Source organism: Aotus nancymaae, unplaced genomic scaffold (genome assembly GCF_030222135.1).
Source record: "Aotus nancymaae isolate 86718 unplaced genomic scaffold, 86718_ANA_hifiasm-v0.15.2.pri h1tg000059l, whole genome shotgun sequence".
NCBI classification, from domain to species: domain Eukaryota; kingdom Metazoa; phylum Chordata; class Mammalia; order Primates; family Aotidae; genus Aotus; species Aotus nancymaae.
In genome coordinates this window covers 52,047,680-52,071,310 of record NW_026988473.1, presented here as the reverse complement: position 1 = coordinate 52,071,310, position 23,631 = coordinate 52,047,680, and the positions used below count along the sequence as shown (strand labels likewise).

At 37.6% G+C, this 23,631-nt stretch overlaps 1 protein-coding gene and 1 long non-coding RNA gene across 3 annotated transcripts in view; both read left to right on the top strand.

Moving 5' to 3' along the window:
* Positions 1-23,631, top strand: part of LOC105720097 (uncharacterized) — a 137,228-nt gene that overhangs the window by 80,414 nt on the left and 33,183 nt on the right. The window contains exon 8 of one of the 2 annotated variants that reach the window (XR_010338413.1): positions 13,889-14,016. The exons of the other annotated variant lie outside the window; for it this stretch is intronic. This is a non-coding gene — a long non-coding RNA (uncharacterized LOC105720097). Of the gene's footprint in view, positions 1-13,888; positions 14,017-23,631 lie in introns of those variants that run through there. 2 annotated transcript variants of the gene reach the window in all.
* On the top strand, positions 6,073-7,011 carry LOC105720010 (olfactory receptor 5P4). The gene has a single exon (XM_012456330.2). The coding sequence runs from the start codon at positions 6,073-6,075 to the stop codon at positions 7,009-7,011; it is 939 nt and encodes a 312-aa protein (XP_012311753.2).

The window sequence follows — 23,631 nt, the reverse complement described above, 5'->3', positions numbered from 1 at the left end:
AAGAACACAAAATCAAGCATCACATGTTCTCACTCATAGGTGGGTGTTGAACAATGAGAACACATGGACACAGGGAGAGGAGCACTATACACTGGGGTCTGTTGGGGGGGAGTGGGGGGGACAGCGGGGTGGTGGGGAGTTGGGGAGGCATGGGGAGAAATGCCAGATATAGGTGAAGGGGAGGAAGGCAGAAAACCACACTGCCACGTGTGCACCTATGCAACAACCTTTCATGTTTTTCACATGTACCCCAAAACTTAAATGCAATAATAATAATAATAATAAAAAGAGAGATAAAAATATCTTGGGACAAATGAAAACAAAATAGAATGTACAAAAACTTATAGAATGCAACCAAAACAGTACTAAAAGGGAATTTTATAGTGACGACTGCCTATATTAAAAATGAAGACCTGAATTAACCTAGCTTTACACCTCAAGGAAGTAGAAAAAGAAAAGCAAATTAAGCCCATAGTTAGCAAAAGGAAGAAAATGGCTAAGATTGGAGCAGAAATACATGAAATAGAAAAAAGGAAAAAATCAACAAAATTAACTGGATTTTTAAAAAGGTAGATGAAACTGACGAACCTTTAGCTAGACTAAGAAAAGAATGAGGGAAGTTTCAAATGAGTAACATTAGAAATAAGGATAAACATTAAAATTGATTCCACAGAAATAAAACAGATCCTAAGAGACTACTTTGAACAGTCGTACACCAACAACATACAATTTGCCCAAATTGAATATAAATAAGCAGAAAATCTGAATGAGCCAGTAAGTAAGGAGATTAAATCAGTAATCAAAAACCTCCCACCTCGCGCCATTGCACTCCAGCCTGGGTAACAAGAGCGAAACTCTGTCTCAAAAAAAAAAAAAAAAAAACCTCCCACCAATAAAATACCTGGACTTCAATGGTGCATTCTACCTAATATTTAGAGAAGAATTAACACCAATCCTACTGAAACTCTTCTGAAAATTGAAAAGTGAATACTTCCAAATTCATTTTATGAGGTCAGCATTATCCTGATACCAAAGCCAAACAAAAACACTGCCAGAAAATATAACTACATTCCAAAGTTCCAAATGAACATAGATGCAAAAATTCTCAACAAATTCCTAACAAACTAAATTCAACAGCACATTTAGGAAAAAAAAGAATTCTGGCCAGTTGTGGTGGCTCACACCTGTAATCCCACCACTTTGGGAAGCCAAGGCAGGTGGATCATTTGAGGTCAGGAGTTCCAGATCAGCCTGGCCAACATGGTGAAACCCCATCTCTACTAAAAATACAAAAATCAGCTGAGTGTGGTGCCAGGCGCCTGTAATCTCAGCTACTTGGGAGGTTGAGGCAGGATAATTGCTTGAACCCAGAAGGCAGAGGTTGCAATGAGCTAACACCACTGCACTCCGGCCTGGGCAACAAGAGCGAAACTCTGTCTCAAAAAAAGAAAAAAAAAGAATTCTATGCCATAAACAAATAGAATTTATCCCTGGCATGCAGGGTTGATACACCAATGTGAAACAGAATAAAGAATCAAAAGAGCTGGGCATGTTGGCGCACACCTGTAATCCCAGCACTTTGAGAGGCTGAGGCAGACCGACTGCTTGAGTCCAGAATTCAAGACCAGCCTGGGCAACATAGTGAGACCTCCCCATCTCTAGAAAAAAAAAAAGTTAGTCGGGCATGGTGGCACATGCCTATAGTCCCAGCGACTTGGGAGGCTAAGGTGGGAGGATCGTTTGGGAGGAGGTCGAGGCTGCAGTGAGCAGTGATGGCACCATTGCACTCAACCTGGGGAAGAAAGTGAGACCCTGTCTCAAAAAAACCAAAAAAATGAATTAAAAAGAATCATCTCAATAGATGCGGAAAAATTATTTGACAAAATTCAACACACTTTCATGAGAAAAACTCTCAACGAACTAGCTATGGAAGGAATTTACTTCAACATAGTGAAGGCCATATGTTATAAACTCATAATTAACATCATACTAACTGATGAATAACTAAAGGCATTTTTTCTAAGGTCAGGAACAAGGCAAGCATGTCCACTTTTACCAATTTTACTCAACACAGTACTGGAAATACTGAGCAAAGAAGTAAGAAAAGCAATAAAGCCATCAAAATATAAAAGGAAGAAGTAAAATTATCTCTGTAAGCCTACAATATGATCTTGTATGTGGAAGACCATTAATAGTCAACCAAAAACCAACCATCAGAACCAATAAATGAAGTCATTAAATTGGTAGAACACAAAATCATGACTTAGAAGTCAATTGCTTTTCTAGACACTAACAATGAATTATCAGAAAAATAAATTAGGAAAACAATCCCATTTCCAAAAACATTAAAAAGAGTGAAATATGCAGGATTAAATTTAACCAAGGAAGTGAAAAACTTGTAGACTGAAAAAAAAAAAAACGGATAATGAAATTTTAGAAGACAAAAACAAATGAAAAGACATCTTGTGTTCATGAATTGGAAGTCTTAATATTATTAAAATGTCCATCCTACAGGAAATGATTTACATATTTAAGGAAATCCCTATCAAAATCCCAATGGAATTCTTTACAGAAATTGAAAAATGTGTCCCAAAGTTTGTATGGAACCATAAAATACCCCAAACAGCCAAAACAATCTTCAGAAAGAACAAAGCTGGAGGCATCACACTTCATGATGTCAAGATACAAAACTACTGTAATTGAAATGGTATGATATTGGCATAAAGAGAGACAGAAACCAAAAAAATAGATAGGAATTCCAGATATAAACTCAGGCATATATGCTCAAATGATCTTTGTGCAGGGTGCCATAACTAATCAATAGGAGAAAAAAAAAACTCTAAAAAAAACTCTCTTCAACAAAAGGTGCTGATAAAACTGAAAAAGCTACATGCAAAATAATGAAATTAGACCCATATATGTTTGAGCTGTTAGATCCTCCTGATGTGGAAGGGCTGACTTATGGACTCTTCAAGGACAAGACCATAGGAGCTTAGCCTTCAACCTAGAGAATGCTTTGTTATGTAGCTATAGTTCAGGAACACCGTGAGAGCCAGTTGTGCCATGGCAACCTGCCAATCAATGTGGCAGCTGTATGTGACAGGATCACAAAAAATGTTAGTGTAAGCATAATTGTTGTATTGGAAAGCATACATATTAGTGGATTAGAGTGGACAATGAGGAGAGGGAAGAGTGTGTGTGTGAGAAATATCTACCACTACCAAGTGTGGTGTATATATCAAGTGTCCTAGAACAAGTCTATAAGATGTGGAAAGCACAAATAATTTTTTTTAAGTGTATGCTACTCATCATGCTGAAAATAATATTTCAGTTCTAGTCTATGCATGTTTGTAAACTAAACTCTTCTGGCAAACCTAGATGATTTCTAAACATAGGTGACCTTAAAACCTGGGCCACTGGATACAGCTACATTTCAGAAGTGCCACAAATTGCTGCAACCATATTAATCATGTTGATCTGAAATTCAGCTTCATTAATGGTAAAATGTTATAATTTTTTTTCAAATCACCAAATTTAAAAATGCATAGAACCCTTGGGTGTTTAGAAAACACTTCATTCATAAGCCTTTATATGATCATGTGGACAGGTTATTTCGCTGTCCTAATAGATGTGTAAGTATAATTTCTTTGTCCCAGTGGATTCTCAATGTAATTTTCCAAAACAAGCAAAGTGATTAATTTGTAATTACAGTTGAAGTGAATAATATCCCAAATGACCCAAACCTCACTTAAATATAGCCTTGATGTAGACTAGCAATTCCTTTGAATCTATCTCCAGTGTTACAATAAATGTATCACAAGTTTATACTTATTTTTTAAGGATTCAGGAATATTTGATTATTTTATCTGTACCAGAAGTTACAGGTTGATTATTTCAAGCAAATATTTAGTAATTGAGCGTCTACTTATTGTGTAAGCAGTGCTTGGTGTTTTTCCCACATTGTATATTTTAACACGAGAATCATATGAGGTATGTATTATTATCTCCTTTTTATAGGTAAGGAAACAGAAGATCAGAAAGATTTGTAATCTTCCTGCGATTGCATAGACTGTGAGAGGCAGAACTAAAACTCTGATCCCAGGTTTGCATGGCTGCAAATCCATGGTGTTTCTGCACGTCTCTTTGTCTTCCATGCTCTCAACCATACTCAACTTTGAAAACATTTGTGTCCTCCATGCATTTATTTTCTTTAAAAATATTAAATTCATATCTGGTTTAGGTGTTTGCCCAGATAAAAAAGCCAGAATTTAATAATTCAGGCACACAATCTTAGTATTATTCACACTAGAGCATACTGTTGTCATGATTCTCATGTAACTGAGATCGAATGAAATTTGATAGAATGTGTTTGGGTAAGAGCATGGTTGCTGATATTTATTTATTATGTTTTCTTAATTATTCTTCAAGTAGGGTTTCTTGAAGAAAAAGCAAATTATTCTTTTTTTTTGAGACGAAGTTTTGCTCTTGTTATCCAGGCTGGAGTGCAATGGCGCGATCTCGGCTCACCACAACCTCCGCCTCCTGGGTTCAGAGCAATTCTTCCTGCCTCAGCCTCCTGAGTAGCTGGGATTACAGGCACACGCCACTATGCCCAGCTAATTTTTTGTATTTTTAGTAGAGATGGGGTTTCACCATGTTGACCAGGATGGTCTCGATCTCTTGACCTCGTGATCCACCCGCCTCGGCCTCCCAAAGTGCTGGGATTACAGGCGTGAGCCACCGCGCCCGGCTGAAAAAGCAAATTATTCTAAAGAATATGTTGGCCTTTAGATCAGAGTCATGGGAAAGAATGAATATAACTTATCTATTCTCCCCTTTCCTAGATCATGTGCTGTATTTTGAACAAAGTAACCATTATTTTGAAATGTCAGTGAATCTTTTTTTCAATATAACTTCCCACCTTTCCTATCTGGCTACTTCTTCCCTTACCTGTTTAAATCCCCAGCCCCATCAAATACTGCCACACTTATTTCTCTATAGTTGCTTTTTAGAACTGGTGAAGCTAAAACTTACCTAGACAGATCCCCAAATAGTTCCATTCACTTTCCATTTAATCCTAGTCCACAATGATACCTAGGTTTTCCTTATTGCTTCACACAATCTCATATGTATGACAAGGTATGGTGTAGGAGGTAAGTCTTGGGATATTTTGCAAAGTATCTAGGATGTTTAGCTTTTAACAATAATAAAAATCGTTTGACTTCTTCATCTTGACTGCAGACGTCATCTAGCTCTTGTTGTCAATTATTATAACTAAGGATGTGGTTTTTGTACTCTATGGAAAGGAGCAAGTCAGAAAGAAAGAGATGTCAAAGTCAATTTTTAGGCCCAATTAATTGTTTAACCACTGGAAAAGATACATTTGGGATGGGCATGGAAAATTAAGAATTGGCCGTTTTTTTTTTTTTCTTTTTTTGAGGTGGTAGTTTTGCTCTCTTGCTCAGGCTGGAGTGCAGTGGCACAATCTCAGCTCACTGCATCCTCTGCCTCCCGAGTTCAAGTGATTCTCCTGCCTCAGCCGCCCAAGTAGCTGGGATTACAGATGCCCACCACCACACTTGACTAATTTTGTGTTTTTAGTAGAGATGGGGTTTCACCATTTTGTCCAGGCTGGTCTCAAACTCCTGACCTCAAATGATCCATCCATCTCAGCCTCCCAAAATGCTGGTATTACAGCCATGAGCCCTATGTCTGGCCTAGAGTTTACTTTTCTATGAACATTTATTAATATGTTATTAACAGTTTATGTTATTTTAATAAACGTTGTTGTAAACATCCTTTTATATATCTCCTGTGCACATGGTGATTAGACTTACTCTGAATACACAAATAGGGGTAAAATAGCTGGATCCCAAGATAATTGAGTCTTCAGTTTTATTTAACGATATCTGAAAGGAAAATTTGTGTGCACAAAATATTCTATAAGGCAAAGTTACTATATTAAAAATTGAATGATAAGATCATATTTAGGCATATACATTAACTGTGGGGTCATTTCAACCAATTTAATTTCCTCTGGTCTTGTTTTAATAGGCACTGTTAAATGGATAGATGGAGACTGAAAACAATTCAACAGTGACAGAGTTCATTCTTTTGGGATTAACAGACAATCCTATGCTATGTGCCATTTTCTTCGTGGTTTTTCTAGCAGTTTATATAGTTACCATAGTGGGAAATATTAGCATAATCTTCTTAATCCAAAGCAGCCCACAGCTTCACACCCCAATGTACCTTTTTCTCAGCCATTTGGCCTTTGTGGACATTGGGTATTCCACATCCGTTACACCAGTCATGCTCATCAGTTTCTTAAGAGAGAAAACAACTATTCCCGTCACCGGCTGTATAGCACAGCTTGGCTCTGATGTCCTGTTTGGAACCACAGAGTGCTTCCTGCTGGCCACTATGGCCTATGATCGCTATGTGGCTATCTGCTCTCCCCTACTTTACTCCATCCAAATGTCCCCAGTCGCCTGCTTCCTCCTACTGGGAGCCTCCTACCTGGGTGGATGCATGAACACTTCGTCTTTTACAGGCTGTTTGATGAACCTATCCTTCTGTGGTCCAAATAAAATCAACCACTTTTTCTGTGACCTCTTCCCACTCTTGAAGCTTTCTTGTGGCCATGTTTACATTGCTGAAATATCCCCTGCTATCACCTCTGCATCTGTCCTTATCAGCACGCTATTTACCATAATCGTGTCCTACATCTACATCCTCCACTCCATCCTGAAGATGCGCTCTACTGAGGGTAGGAACAAGGCTTTCTCCACCTGCACGTCCCACCTCACTGCAGTCACTTTGTTCTATGGGACCGTTTTGTTTGTTTATGTAATGCCCAAGTCAAGCTATTCAGCAGATCAGGTCAAGGTGGCATCTGTGATCTACACGGTGGTGATTCCTATGCTGAACCCCCTCATCTACAGTCTCAGGAATAAGGAGGTGAAAGAGGCCATGAGAAAACTGTTGGCAAAAACACATTGGTTTTCCTGAATTAAATCAGGTATAATCCAGAAATAACAAAACCAATGATTTGGGAGACATTTGTGCTTAATATACTACTTATCATTAACTGTATCACTTATATAGTGAAGAACTTACATAAATGTAGAAAGCCAATGCTTCCTTCCATTTACAGAGTTAAATGTCTAATTTATGTGGACATTGCTGGAATGAATTTTTTTTTTTTTTTTTTGAGACTGAGTCTTGTTCTGTTGCCCAGGCTGGAGTGCAGTGGCACGATCTCATCTCGGTTCACTATAACCTCCTCCTGGGTTCAAGCAATTCTCCGGCCTCAGCCTCCTGAGTAGCTGGGATTACAGGTGTGCACCACCACACCCAGCTAGTTTTTGTATTTTTAGTACAGATGGGGTTTCACCATGTTGGTCTTGAACTCCTGAGCTCAAGCAACCTGCCTGCCTTGGCCTCCCAAAGTGCTAGGATTACAGGCATGAGCCACTGCGCCCAGCCTGGAATCAAATTAAACATGGATTTTTCAAGGTAAGAATACCTCAGAAAACAGTTTCTAATAAAATGTCCCCCATTCACCAATTACAGAGTTCTAACTGAATAAAGACACAAAGAGACATATTTCAATCAGAGATCAACTTTTTCTAAATCTCATCTTATAAAACAACATCTGGGAAAGGAATTTCCAATAGATGTATAATCAATGGTACTGTTGACAAGTCAGGCAGTTCAAGGTACTACTCTGCTATGCTCCATAAATGCTTAAACTTCTGAAAATGGCAATGTGAGTGTCTCAGAAAAGCTTCTATTTATTTTTCTTTTATTTAAGCCAGAGCAAAAATTGTGATTCCTGTATTTGGCCATTAAGAGATACAACCCACATAATATAGAAGAAACTCTGAACAAATCCTAGCTAACTCTTTTTATAAATAAAGTCTTAGCAGATGAGCACTACAGTTGGACTTTGAAAGCAGACATTTCTTTAGATAGCGAGACTTTCTTTGACCAATAGCTCATAGATAGGAGACATGAAATTATGATCCAGGCAAAAAATATATCTGCCACACATTTTTATAGTGTCTCTCAAAAAGGTGTCCATCATCACTGTTTCTTCCACTGCCCTTTTTTGTGACCCAGTTCAATTATGGCAACTGTTTCTAAATTGATTCCCTGCCTCCAGTGCTTCTTCCACAATTTCTGATTAACATTTTAGTTGGTATATTTGCATTGTTAGCATAGTAATAATGTCATACAGATCCCAAGACAGTAGGGAGGAACCATTTTACAATCTGACCTCCCACTCCTGGGCTCTTCACTGACCAGATCAAGGAAATCTTCTCTTCTTCTGTCTGCAAGCTATAATGTGCAATTTCTCTGATCTTGTTTCCCTGTTTATACCTCTTTACTTGTATCAACTATGGGCCTATAATCCCCCATTGCAATAATTACAGGGCTAAAGTTTACACAGATATAGCCCTTTGCAAAGAGAGGTGACTCAAAGGTGTGATTTCAGTCTAAGAAAGAACCATCTTAGCATCATGGTGAGAACACTGAACTCTGGTGGTTGAAGGTTTTCACGGACTGTTTTTGTCAGCCCTTATTTTCATCTCACCCTCTGCACTTCACTCTTCACTAGGGTACATCCTCAGATCTCTGTTCTTATCCCCATTCCCCATGATCCCCAAGTGTGATCTCATTTTCTTCCATGGGGTCGGTTTCCCCTGTGTGATTAACAGTATCCCTATCTCCAAATGCAATCTTCCTTGGAGGACAGACAGATTTCATTGGCTTTTTTTCCTAGGATCCTCACACTCAGTGTGCTGTGACCAGATTTATCGTATTTCTCTCAAAACTGTTTCTTCTCCTCTGTTTCTTTTCTCAATATTGTCACCTCATAACTGTCACCTCTTTGTGAGGACTAGTACTCCAAAAGACTTGGTGTGGCCCTCACTGTGTACCTATCTAAATGGTCAGCCTCCCTCCCTCCTTTTCCTTCTCTCAAAATAAAGATATATCACATATTAATCTACCCTCATCTAAGTCTCCTTTGTCTAGAGGCTTAAGTGTTTCCCAATTGATTATGTTAAGTTCATGCAGAAATTTGTCATTTGTTCTTCAACTCTAAGGGGTTCAATTAATTCTGTCACCCAGATGTAGAGGGTATGTCTGCATCTGGCACTGTTACAGTCCTTTTGGGATTTAAATACAAATCCTCTCCCAAAAGGACTGTAACAGTGCCAGATGCACTTCAGTTAAATCCATCAACTGAAGAATGAAAAAAAGAGGTGGTGTATGTGAGAGCAAAATATTACCTGTAGAAATAAAAGAGTTGATATTAGAGTATGTGGTTTATGTTCATGGACACATATGTTTTTGTGTTCTGAATCCCAGAATTTGACACTTTCTTTCTGTCACTGAAAATATTGTCTCTGGGCAGACACTCAGGTCTTCACAATGGGAGTCAGCCTTTGCCCAAGAGCTTACAGTATGTCCAAGAGCAGTCAAGAACACTGAGTGAAGGCTTGCTCCCAACAGAAAGGAGGAAGAAGGGCTAGGATGCTGTTTACAAGTGAACTGTGTTCCTCTCAAATTCATATATTGAGTTTTAATCACATGTACGTCAGAATATGACTTTATTTTGGAATAGGTTTGGTGTAGATACAATTTGTTAAGATGAAGCCATACTGGAGTAGGGTAGGCCCCTAAACCAACATGACTGATGTGCTTGTTGAAAGGGAAATTTTGGACTTAGGCAACACATCGGAAGGACTCCATGTGAAGATAAAGACAGAGATCTGGGTGATGCTTTACAAGCCAAGGAACACCAAAGACCAACAGAAAAACACGAGAGGCGAGGGGAAAGGCCTAGAACAGATTCTCCCTCACAGCTCTCACCAAGGAGAGCCAACCCTGTTGACACTTTGATATTGGACTTCCAGCCTCCAGAACTATGAGAATAAATTGATGCTTTGTTATGGTAGCTCTAGAAAATGAATACAATTGCATATCTAGTTTTCCCCTAAAAAGTCACCATCAGCTAACTTACTCCTTCCAGGAGAGGAGGGAGTGAAGGCTTGGAAAGATGCGAGATGTGTTACACTAGGGGATGCCCCTCTGTGATGGCTAATATTGAGTGTCAACTTTATTGGATTGAAGGATGCAAAGTTGTTTCTGGGTGTGTCTGTGTGGGTGTTGCCAAAAGAGATTAACATTTGAGTCAGTGGATTGGGAGAGGCAGACCCACTCTCAATCTGGTGGGCACCATCTAATTAGCTGTCAGCACAGCTAGACTAAAGCAGGCAGGAGAACATGGAAGAGCAGACTTGCTGAGTCTTCTGGTCTTCATCTTTCTCCCGTGCTGGGTGCTTCCTTCCCTCAAGCATCAGACTCCAAGTTCTTCAGCTTTTGGACTCTCTGACTTACACCAGTGGTTTGTCAGGGGCTCTTGGGCCTTTGGCCCCAGACTGTAAGCTGTACTGTTGGCTTCCCTACTTTTGAGGGTTTGGGATACAGACAGATCCCCCACTGGCTTCATTGCTCCTCAACTTGCAGACGGCCTATTGTAGGATTTTACCTTGTAATCATGTGAATCAATTCTTCTTAATAAACTCCCTTTAATATATACATATATTCTATTAGTTCCCTCCTCCTAGAGAACCCTAATCCACCCTCTGGAAGAGGGGAAAAGAATATCAGGAATGATCAAAAGTATTTTGCCCAAAGTGAGTCAATAAATAAGGATCAATGATGATGATTGTAACCCTGTTAGAAACAATCAAATTTCTTTCAAAAGATTTTTTAAGGTCCCATTTACTACAGATTGTAGATTGCTACTTAAAAGGCAGGAACTTCAACTGGGAGAAATTTAAAATGATCTTGACCTGTTGTGTTGTTAAAAGGTTCATAAATTTTCAGAAAATGTTCCTCTTCTGAAATGGATGGGAACTTATGAGGTCACAGACTTTCTGTGAAACACCTGTAGCATTGTATCAGAGGAGATTGAAGAAAGGGTGCAAGAGGTAACTTCTTAGGGGTGATGAAATCATTGTATTATGATTGAGGGGCAGGTTATACAGGTGTTTGTATCTGTCAAAAGTCATCAGCCTGTATATTTAAGTCATATGTGTATTAATTACAATTCAATAAAGTTTTAAAAATGATTCTATAAAACAGTTATTTCCTTTCCATTTATATCTGAGGCTATAGGCAGTGTTAACAGTAGCATCACCTACCTTCCCATGTAAACCAATAGTATTTCTTTCTTCTTTCTCAAAACTGTTGCACAGTTTCATCATCATGTCTTTTGAAAAGTCAAGTATCTTTTTCTTTTTTCCTCCCTTTTTTAAGGGGGAATATGTCTTTTATCTCACCCTGGAAGCTTTTAACCGTTTCTTTTGTTTTTGACTTTGTGTAGTCTTTTTATGATTTGCATAAGTGTGGCTGCTTTTGCACTTATTATGTTTGGAATTTGCAGTTTCTTTAATTTGTAGCTCATGGTTTTTCATCTGTTTGGAGGTTTATCAGTGACTATTTCTTCTACCCCATTGTCCTTATCCTGTTTTCTTGAACATCAATTGCATATATGATGGAGGTTTTCACAATTTCCTATATATCTCTTGCACCCTTTTAATATGTTTTCTACTGACCTATCTTTCAGTTACTGATCTTTATTTCTGCTATTTCAATTTAAAATTAAGCCTATCTAGTGAATTATTTATTTTTCATTTCTAATATTTCAACTTGATTCTTTTGATATTTTTTCTCCCTTCTCTCTTTGTTCTATATGTAGCTTTCTGTTGTGATTCTTCATATCATTCCTCTATTTTTCTTAAAAATTTTTTGCAGTGTCTAAATTTTGTTTATTTGGCTCCATTTTTGGCATAGATTTTTTAATTGAATGATAGGCAACAAAGATGAAAATTTTAGAAGCTCTAATGAGAGTATCTTCTTCCAAAATGTATTTAATTTTCTTCCAGCAGGAAAAAACAGCTTTGGATTATCTCTTTGAGAAAATTGAAATGTCACACCCACAGAGGTCATTCACATAGGGAAATAACTTATGTCACTGTGTGCATTTTAACTCCTAGACTTGTATCCTAAGAGAATGGAGGTGTTATTTCCAATGTGGGCTGGGCATTGCACTTTCTTGGGGATGATATACTACTAGCTTGGTCTTATTTCCAGGTAAGGTGTAGCTCTTTGGGAGTTTCAAATAAAAGCTTGGAGTATTCTCAGTCCCCTCCATCTTAAATGGTATTTTTTATTAACTCTATCATATCAGTATTTCAAAAGGTTGAAATCTGCTCAGATCTTCAACCTCCCACACACTGCTTTCTGCTTAGTATTTTGATACTCTGCCAGCTCATATGCAGCTTAGAAGTAGTCAAATTTCTTAATGGAAAGTTGCACATCACATTTCAGACTTACTTCTCTACAGTTTTTTCCTCTGCAGAATCTTGGTCTGTCAAGTCTTAGCTGCCTTGACATCTTTACCTCCAACCTCTGTGTGCCCACCCTGCCACACTGTCAAAAGCCCCAGCCTCTGGCTTTCTGATCGGCCCTAATTCTTCATGACATCATTTGTGAGGATCAAGGAAAGTTTCACTTGCAGATATGACATTTAAACTGAGACATAAAGAAGATCAGAGTTAACAGGCCATTGGAGTTCGAAGTACAGTTGTAGAAACTTTGGTGGGTGGGGAAAATAGTGATGTGGGAGGCTGACCTAATTATCTTCAGCTCAAAGCACATTGTCTGGTACAGAGTGGGCACTCAACAAATATTTACTTGTTAAATATTAACTCTAACTCAGTAAATATTCATGTAATATCTTTCATATGCCTAGCACTAGGCTATGAACTAAGGGAATGAAGTTGTAAGTGTCATGTACTTTTCTTTTAAGAAGTTCACAATAATCAAATAAATTTTCCAACCAGAAATACCGGTTGACCCAGCAATCTCATTACTGGGTATATACCCAAAGGATTACAAATCAATCTACTATAAAGACACATGCACATGTATGTTTTCTGCAGCACTATTTACAATAGCAAAGACTTGGAACCAACCCAAATGTCCATCAGTGATAGACTGGATAAAGAAAATGTGGCAGATATACACTGTGGAATACTATGCAGCCATAAAAAAGAATGAGTTCATGTCCTTCACAGGGATGTGGATGATGCTGGAAACCATCTCTCTCAACAAACTAACACAGAAACAGAAAACCAAATACTGCATGTTCTTATTCATAATTGGGAGTTGAACAATGAGAACACATGAACACAGAGAGGGGAACATTACACACCAGGGCCTGTTGGGGGATGGGGGGCAAGGGGAGCAAGAGCATTAAGATGAACCTAATGCATACAGGGCTTAAAACCTAGATGATGGGTTTATAGGTGCAGCAAACCACCATGGCACATGTATACCTATGTAATAAACCCATAGGTATATGTATTAATATATCCCAGAACTTAAAGTAAAATTTAAAAAAATATACAATAGTTTCTGTTCAAATGCTACAAACAAAGTGTTACATGTTATGTTTCTTAATAGTAGCTTCCTTGACATTTGGGCAAGAAAATGCTTTATTGTATGTGTATGACTATGTATTATAAACATTTAGCATTCCTGGCTCCTACCCATTCTAAGCTGATTGTCTTCTGCAGTTCTAGTTAAAAAAAAAAAATCTACCATTTCCAAACAAACCCCTAGGTGGGTTAAATTTCAAATTTGGAATGACTCTTGGGGGAAATATAAAGGAGAGGACAATTCATTCTACCTGATGAAATCTGGGGAAGTCTTATAGGCCTTTTGGATAATTAATATACATCTATTTAGATGTTTAGTTGGTGAGATCTTGGCTTACTCATAAGCTCAAAAATTGTGTTCCTCTCAGGACAGATGATGAAGTAAATCAGCAGGTATGGGCAGTAGAGACCAGGCCTGGTCGACTGCACCATATGTGACGTGCACATCAGGAAAGACAACCAAGCATTCTGACCCTTTAAGCACCTCATACTGTCATCCAGGTAACTCTCAATGGCGGAGATTTTTACTAAGAGGTACTTCTTTGTCTAGACTAAATGAAAATAGCAGGCTTATGACCCTCAATTGTATAGCAGATTCTCTTTGTTTTATGATCCTCCAGTGGGGCAGGCTTCTCCCTTGACAAGAGTCTGGAATTGTTTTTATATTCTGGGTTTAGTTTCTGGTTTTCTTCTGTATTAATTTCCTCCATTGTCTCTAAGAATGTCAACCTTTATGCTAAGCTGATAGTAAGAGAAGCTTCATTCTTACCTTCTTCTAAAGCAGGAAGACCATCATATGTGGCATGTACCCACAAGACAGTATGCTTCCCACATGGCCATGTCTTGATGATCACTAGCCTTGTCCCATTCCTGGTCTGCTGCAATCTCTAGACACTTGGGCCTTGTCTAGAGGCACACTCACTTGTCAGAATCTTCTGGATGTGTACCATTCAGGCCTAAAAGCAACAGTCCTAATGGTCCTGACAAGAGTAAAACACAGAAGAATATCCATCTCGGCCCTGGCTTCTCAGCACAAAGGGTCTTTTACCACTCCCCTCAAGTTCTTGGGTGCTACCATCATATGACTGTTTACATATTAAAGCTGAAATATTGAATTCACATATGACTTTATGTACAGTCATGTACCACATAACAGTGTTTTGGTCAACAATAGACCACATATATAACGGCTTCATAAAATTATAATGGGACTAAAAAATGCCTATCACCTAGTAACACCATAGCCATTGTAATGTAGAACAGTGTGTTACTCACATGTTTGTAGTGATGCTGGTGTAAATAAACCCATTGTGCTGCCAATTGTATAAAAGTATAGCAAATACAATTATGTACAGTACATATACTTGATAATGATAAATGACTATGTTTCTGCTTTGTATATCTGCTCTACTTTTTTTATCATCATTTTAGAGTATACTCCCTTTACATATATACGAAAAAACTTAACTGTAAAGCAGCCTTGGGCAGGTCCTTGAAGAGATCTTCCAGAAGAAGGCATTGTATCATAGAGTTGACAGCTCCATAGCATGTTATTGCCCCTGAACACCTTCCAGTGGGACAAGATGTGGAGGTGGATGACAGTGCCATTGATGAACACAACTGTGTAGGTCTAGGCTAATGTGTGTGTCTAGGTCTTAGTTTTTAACAAAATAGTTAAAATTTTTAAAAAATTAAAGATAGAAAAAGGTTTGTAGAATAAGGCTACAAAGAAAGAAAATATCTTTTACCACTGTGATGTATTTGTATTTTAAGCTAAGTGTTATTATAAAAGAGTCAAAAAGGCCAAGCACAGTGGCTCACACTTGTAATCCCAGCACTTTGAGAGGCCAAGGTGGGAAGATCACTTGAGCCCAGGAGTTCGAGACCAGCCTCAGCAACATGGTGAAACTCTGTCTCTACAAAAAATATTTTTAAAAATTAGCCAGGCATGGTGGCATATGCCTGTATTACTAGCTACTCAGGAGGCTTAGGTAGGAGGGTCACCTGAGACCGGGCAATCAAGGCTGCAGTGAGCCATCATTGTGCCCCTGCACTCCAGCCTGGGTGACAGAGTGAGACCCAGTCTCAAAAAATAAACGAATAGTCAAAAAGATTTTAAAAATTTAGTTTATAAAGTAAACAAGTTGCAGTAAGCTAAGATGTGTTAGTGTAGCCTATGTATACAGTGTTTATAAAGTCTACAGTATTATACATGTCCTAGGCCTCCATATTCACTTACCACTCACTCATTGGTTCACCCAGAGCAGTTTCCATGTCTGCAAGCTCCATTCATAAGTGCCATAAACAAGTGTATCATTTTTAATTTTCTATACCATATTTTTACTTTACCTTTTCTCTGTTGAGATATGTTTAGATACACTAATGCTTACCATTTTGTTGCAACTGCCTACAGTTTTCAGTATACCTTCATGCTGTACAGGTTTGTAGCCTAGGAGTAATAGGCTGTATGTGTAGCAGGCTATACCATCTAGGTTTGGGTAAGTACAGCCTGTGACATTTGCACAATGACGATATTGCCTAAGAATGCATTTCTCAGAACATATACCCATTGTTAAGCTATGCATGACTGTATTATAAAGTATTATGTATCATATGTACTTGTAGATTGTAAAAGAAATTAATTTATATATTCACACAAATATTTAGATCTCTTTACTAACATACTTTAAGACAGAAGTTCTTAGGCAATTATTTTTTAGACTCAGCATAAAAATAGTATGCTGAAGAGATGAAAGTATGTGTAAAGATAAGCTTTTGTTTTGACTTACTCATTTTTATCTATATACTTTATCACAAAATTTTGAATGCATGGACATTTCTAGGGCCTTTTAGTTTCACCCACTTTTTTCATAGATGTTTCCACTTTATTAGAAGAAATTTTCTCTTAAAATGTGCAGAGATGATAGTAACAATGGACAACATTTTTAAAGAACTCAAGTATGAAATGGAATCCTCTTAAAACAGCTGAGACATAATTGCAGCACATTCTGTATTCTTTCACCTAGTCTTACAAACAACTTGCACATTGTTTTACAGATTTGCACAGATGGATTTTTAATTACAGATGTTTTCTCTTCTTATAGTTAATTTTGAGTAAACATTTTGCAATGTGAAAGAACATTCAGATAATAAGTGTTCAGGTAGAAACGAATATCTGTGTAGGACACTAAGTGGGAGCACTTCTTCCAGTGACCTAATGAATCAAATTATGGTTGGACACTTCTTCCCCTAGGTTATTTTATCCCAGGGAAATGCCTGCAACATATTTCTATAATGACTTTCCAGTACTATACCTCCTTTCCATTTGCACTGCCAATCCTGACACTACTTATATTTTAGTGTGTATAATCTTGTTGAAACTCCGTGACAGATGCAGAAATGTTCTTCCTGTTTTTAGTCTAATATGTAGCTTTAGGACTTGAAAATATTTTAGTACTACAAAAGTAGTTCATATTTTTATACATATTTAAAAATTCATAAGTACACCAGAAAATAAAGACTAGAAAAACATTTAAACCTCAAATATGGCGAATTTCTCTTGTCTGTCCTTCCAGGTCTATTCCTAACCATTTGCACCTTGACATAATCCCAAGAGGCTGACCCATATGGTCTGTATCAACAGACTCCTTAGCCTGTAGCTTCTGGCTTAGCTAATCAGTGGGAGACAGTGACAGAGGAGACTGAGGCTTGGGTACTTCCCTGGCTCTTCTTCTATGTGACCTGGGTTGGCTGTGACCCCTGCCACCAAGTGCCACAGCTCCTGGCAGGTGGTCCTCTCATCACAGCTCTCTAGGTTCCTGTTAATTGCTCACTCCTCTTGTCCCTTCAGGTCTTGAGTTGATCACTATCCCTAGGTTACAACATTACCTTTGAAGTTTTTCCTAAGCTCTGCCCACAACTTTGTAAATTGCCTTTTACTCAATTCCCCCCAATTATCCAGTCATGTATTTCCTTCAGATAACCAGGAAATATTCTATCTTCCACAATTTATTTCTTTCTCACACCTCAGTGTTGATTCTTTCAAATTTCTATTTTGTAAAAACATGCTTTTCTTTTTACAAAAGTAAAATTATACTGTAAAAACATATACATATATATAACTGATTTTATCATCAATAAATTATCAACACCAACAAGACTTAAAGCATTCAAGAATTTTATTTATTTACTTTTAGCCATCTTGCTCACATTCACACGTTTAGTCAGATTTTAAAGAATTCCTAAGTATAACCATATTAGTCTTCCAGCATTATAACTCTGTTCTTCTACATTTACTCAATGATGCTGCAAAAGTGAGTTACTCACTGTTCCTGAAATATCCTCCCCACTTCCTGCCTCATGGCCTACCCTTTTCCTGAAATTATTTTCACCTATCAGTTACATCTCAACTACATTCCCATCTGGCTTCAATCCACTCTGAAACTGCTCTTGCTAAATTACGTACACTCACCCCTTTGCCAAACCTCAGAAGCATTAAACAAGAACATGAAGTACCTGCCTCCTCCCATCTTGAATCACTTTCTTTTTTTGTATTCTGAAATCTCGCATTCCCAATTTGGATTTTTCCGCATCTTTCTTATCCATTTGTCTTCATCTTTCCTGAAGATTGCAACTCTACCAGACCTTTAAATGTTAAACTATCTTATAGCCTATCCAATATATTCTTACATTTATAGCCACTTATTGATCTCATTCAATTTTATAATTTTTAAGACAATATCACTTGTCTTGGTCCATTTTGTGCTGCTGTAACAGCATACCACAGTCTGGGTAAGTTATTAAAAATATGAATTTTTTTCTTACATTTCTGGAGACTAGAAGTCCAAGATCAAGGCACTGGTGTTTGGTGTCTAGTGAGGCTGCATCCTCTGGAAGGAGAGAATACTGTGGTGTTACATGGGGCAAATGAAAAGGGCAAGAGGAGGTGACCTCCTTCCATCAAGCCTTTTAAAAGGGCTACTTAATCCCGTTTATGAGAGATGAGCCTTTGTGGCCCAATCACCTCTTAAAGGCCCCACCTCTCAATATTATCACATTGGCAAATCTGAATTTTGAAGGACATAAATTCAAACCATAGCACCACTTAAACACGTATACTCCAAAATGCATATATCCTCAATTTCTCTATGACTTAACACATTTCTACATTCAACAGTAATAGATAGTAAGGGTTTGAAAAACAGTAAGGAAAATATTTTTAAGAGCTGATAAAAAGAAGACATGCTGAATAGTGATGGAAAGTTTGATAATATTGCCACCTGTGACAAAATGGAAAAGAGAAAGTGTATCTAATATACTCTTGGATTTGTCTGGGAAGGTTTCCAGGAAGAGTGTAGAAAGTGCTACCTGGCTTCTTATAGTTGCCTATGATAAAATATAACCAGAGGTCTGTGAACTAAAGAAAGATTTTTTTTTTTAATTTGGAAAAAATGTAAGAAAGCTAGATCTTGCTGGCTTTGAAAATAAGGCTATTTCTCATCCCTGATATCTTTCTCATGGTAGGAAATGACCTCAGGTCAAAGATCAAATGCAGGTTGAGGCTGTAAGATCCTCTGTTAAGACCTCAGAAACGTCTAAGCCCTCATTGACTCTTTAAGCTAACCTATGTCCTTCTAAGAATCTTAATGGCATACTCTAAAGACCTTCTCTTTTCTAAAAGCCAAAGCTTTTAAAATCATAAGGTTTCTCACAGAAACCTCCAGAGAAAGAGTTAACTGGGAGAGATTTATCAGTGTGGATTTTGTGTAATTCAGTAGTTCATAATTTAATACAAAGAAAGACCACATGTTGTTTTTAACAACCTTAATGAGATACAGTTCACATACCATACAAATTACAGATTTAAAGTGTATAATTTAATGTTCTTAGCATATTCACAGATGCTTTCAAACCTCACCATAATCAATTTTAGAAGGTTTTAATCATCTCAAAAAGAAATCATGTATCCTTTAGTATCACCTTACATATTCCTATCCCCTCAGCCATAAGCAACCACCAGTCTACCTTCTGTCTCTACATGACATTTCATATGAATGGCCTTAGATAATATGTGGTTTCTTGTGACTAGTCTCTTTTACTTAGTGGTAATGTTTTCAAGGTTCATTCATGTTGAGTCATGTGTCAGTTCTTCATTCTTTTCAATGGCTAAATAATATTCCATTTTATGGATATACTACATTTTCTTCATTCACTTGTAAGTTAATAGATCTATGTATTGCCTCTACCTTTTGGTTATTGTAAATAACACTACTACAAACATTTCATGAACAAGTTTTTGTGTGGACATAAAGTTTTATTTCTCTTGGGAATGTATCTGGGAGAATTTCTGGATCATAGGGTTTTTCTATATTTGATAGTTTGAGTAACTGCAGTATTATTTTCCAAAATGATCCCACCATTTTACATACCTATCAGTACATGAGGGTTTCAATTTTTCCACAACCTCACCAACACTTTTTCTTACCATACTTTTTAATTCTAGCCATCCTAGTGGGTGAAGAGTAATATCTCACTGATATTTCATTTGTATTTTCATGATGACTCCCACAATGTGTTTGGAGAAATTACACCAGCTTAGACTGAAAGGGACAGGGATGGTGCAAAATGAAGAGGTTTTGGACACTTAACCTACAATAATTAGGAAATAGGCCAACAAAACTACTCAGCTATAATGTGGGCTATTTTTTTTTTTTTTCTGGAAAAGGAAGAATGATTCAGAGGATGGAACCAAAAACTCAGAAGGCAGAGCTAAGAGACACAGAGACTTATTAACAGGGAGCAGGATTGGGCCCTGATGAAGAAAATGGCAACATCTGTCTAGTTAGATTTTGAAATTACAATGGGCCAGTGATTGCTACATGACTCCTACATTTTCCCCTTATGGATGGGAGTGTTCACTGCAGTTTTTCTACCCCTGCATCAACAGTGTCTGTTGGGCATATATGGGGCAGATGATTTGTCTCTTTAGTTCCATCAAACGATGCCATATTTGACTCTGTAGACATGTAAACATGCCATCTGAATATCACTAAGTGACTCTCATTAATGCTATGTGGAGTAAAATTGCCAAGCCAAACCCAACCTTAATTTCTGACTCATGAAATAATTTCTTTCAATCAAGTGGGACTGTATTTGAGAAGTTTTGCCCAAGGAAACTCACCCATGCCTGAACTTGGTTTAGATCCCATAATGATGGACTTAATTGTGATGCTGTAATAGTATGATATTTTAGAGGATTGTGGGAGGTATAAATGTAATTTGACATGTAGGAAGTATGTAAATAATTGTGGCCAGAGGAATTGTGATAGGCTGGAGATGGCTACAACATTGTTGCTACTTCTCTTATTGACAGGTGCAATCTAATTTTCCTTCTCTTGAATCTGGACTGAAATTAGTCATTTGTTTTACCAGTAACAAAGGTGGACTAGATGTCTAAGTCTCCTGAGGCTAGGTGATAGGAAATACTGTAGTTTTTTAAAAAAATCTCTTGGAACACTTGCTATTAAAGTCTTGAGCCACTATGTAAGAAATCCAACCATACTGCTAGTGAGGCCATACAGAATGATCTTATGACTAAATGGAGAGGGAGAGGCTTTCAAACCATCCCTGTGAAGGTGCTGGGCATTTGAATGATGCCATCTTTGACTCTGTAGACATGCAAACATGCCATCTGAATATCACTAAGTGATCTTCATTAATACCATGTAGAGTAAAATTACCAAGCCAAACCCAACCTTAATTTCTGACTCACAAAATAATGTAATATAAAAAATGTGTTTTTATAGTCAAATTTACATACAACAACAGAAGTATTCTTTAAAAGTGTGAATTGTAATTAGACTACACCAATTTAAAAACCATTTGGTGGCTTCCCATTCCTTTTAACATAAAATACAAACACTTTCCCATGGTGTATGATGCTACCCATGATCTAATCCTTTTGGTATACCTCTTTCCAACTGTTTTACCATTGCCTTCTTTTTGTTTTTGAAATTATCAGGATCTTTGCATTTCCTGTCTGGCAGCTTCCCCTGACTCCACTCTTCACATCTACGGGTCCTTCTGATCATTCAATTTATACTCAAATATCACTTGCTCCAAGTGGCCTTCCTTGTCACTTTACCTACAGTAATACCACCTGTACCACCACATTTACCCTTAACAGTTATATTAACCTTATTGGTTTGTTTCTTCCACATCAATTACATATTCTGTATTTACAATGTTAATTTATTTTCTAGTTTTTTGGCTGAAATCTAAATTTCATGCAAAGTCTGTTCTATACATCAATATACCTTCAGTGCTTACTCAGCTCTAGATTATGATAAATGCTCAAAATATTTTTGAAATAAATGGATAAATGATTATCCTATATTTACATGTCAAACAGCTTTAAGGTATTGATCAAATATCCCTCATTGGCTTGGAGATCACAATGGCGGGAAATTATCAGTGTTTGTGGTCAGTCCTCTACTTTCTCCCTGAATTATTCATAAACATGCCAACAGGGATATACAAATCTTAACAGATCAGAAAATTTATGTTTATCACTGGCCTTTGACTTCAATTAATTGACAATTATCAAGGCTTAGGTGATACCTGACATAAAATACAGGATACCTGTGAACACTCTAACCTTTGAGACATGAATCCAAGGTATCCAAAGGAGGCTAATCTTTATATTCAGGACCATAGAGTTTGTATAACTAATGCTCCAAGTTGTCATGGGAGTCAGGATGCACCTGAAATTTTTATAGGACAATTGGAGATGTTGTTTATCAAAAGGACCAGAGTTAGGACCTCAGGAAAAAGATAAAAAGCTCCCCACTTACGAATGTTCATTATTATGGTGAAAAAGCAGGGTAGATAGGGGAAAAGGGTCAGGGCATTTAGGGTTTAATTCAGACATTGGAGAAGACTGGTCTATGTGAAATTAAGAGACTTTTATCCTTAAAGCTGACCTTTGAATCTCACAATGTCTGCTCCTCTGATGGCAGTAGGTATACTGAGAGAATTTACAGATTTTACAGATACTACTCTCTTTCCGACTCTACCCTAGGACTTTAAACAGGAGACTGGTGCCAGTAAGAGCACTCCCTCACCTAAGTTGGGACCATGGGAGTTATCCAAACTATTCCTTATCCAAACTATTATACCCATCCAACAATCAACAATTTCTACCAATTCTCTCTCCTAAATCTTTCTCAAGATCGTTCTCTCCTTATTTTGTATTTTTCTATCACTGAGATTCAAATCTTTGTCCTCTGTCTCCTGGAGTATTGTAAATTGCCTCCTAACCAGGCAGCCTCAAAGATATGCTTCACTTTGTTGTCAGAATGATCTAAATATATCTAAACATTTTACTTCCTTTCAAAAGGCTTTCAATAGTTTCTCATTGCATAAAATATACTTTCACATCAAATATAAGACATTTTATGACTTGTAAACATCACCTATTTCCATTTCTTCTCACCCCACATTTAATGCTTCATAAATGTAGAATGACGTGCAATTTCCCAAACACCTGCTATTTTATTCCTATGTGCTATTGATAATGCAACTTCTAATACCTGGAACACCTTTCCACTGCCCTATCTTGCTTAATCTAGTCATGTTGTAAGACCAAGTTTTAGTGCTTTATTCTCCAGAAAGTGTTATTCTATAATCGTGGCTGGGAAAATGTCTCTTTCTTTAGGCATACTGTTCCTCATTGCACTTACCGTGATGTAAGTACCAAATTACTTCTAGACAAGTAAACATGTATGTGCTTTATTTTTTGGTATTGTTGCTGTTGTTTGTTTGCTTGTTGTCTTGTAAGTTGACAGAGCTAGCTGTGACTTTATTTTGGAAAATAATAAATAATAAATAAATAAAATTAATTGATTTTTAGTTGGAGGCATGGGCAAGAGGGACAGAATTCCCCCCAAGGGTAGGCTGAGGGCTAGGGCTGGACCCCAGATGGGTCTCCCGTTCCCTATTCTCACCTGCACAGCTGCCTCCCTCACAAGCTCTGGAACAGCCATAAGAAGGGATAGGATGGGAGGGACTACAGAGGCAGTTCACTTGGGCAGGACATCAGAGGACTCAGACA

Coding starts and splice junctions, on each gene's coding strand:
- LOC105720010 (XM_012456330.2), top strand. CDS start 6,073: ATGGAGACTGAAAACAATTCAACAGTGACAGAGTTCATTCTTTTGGGA.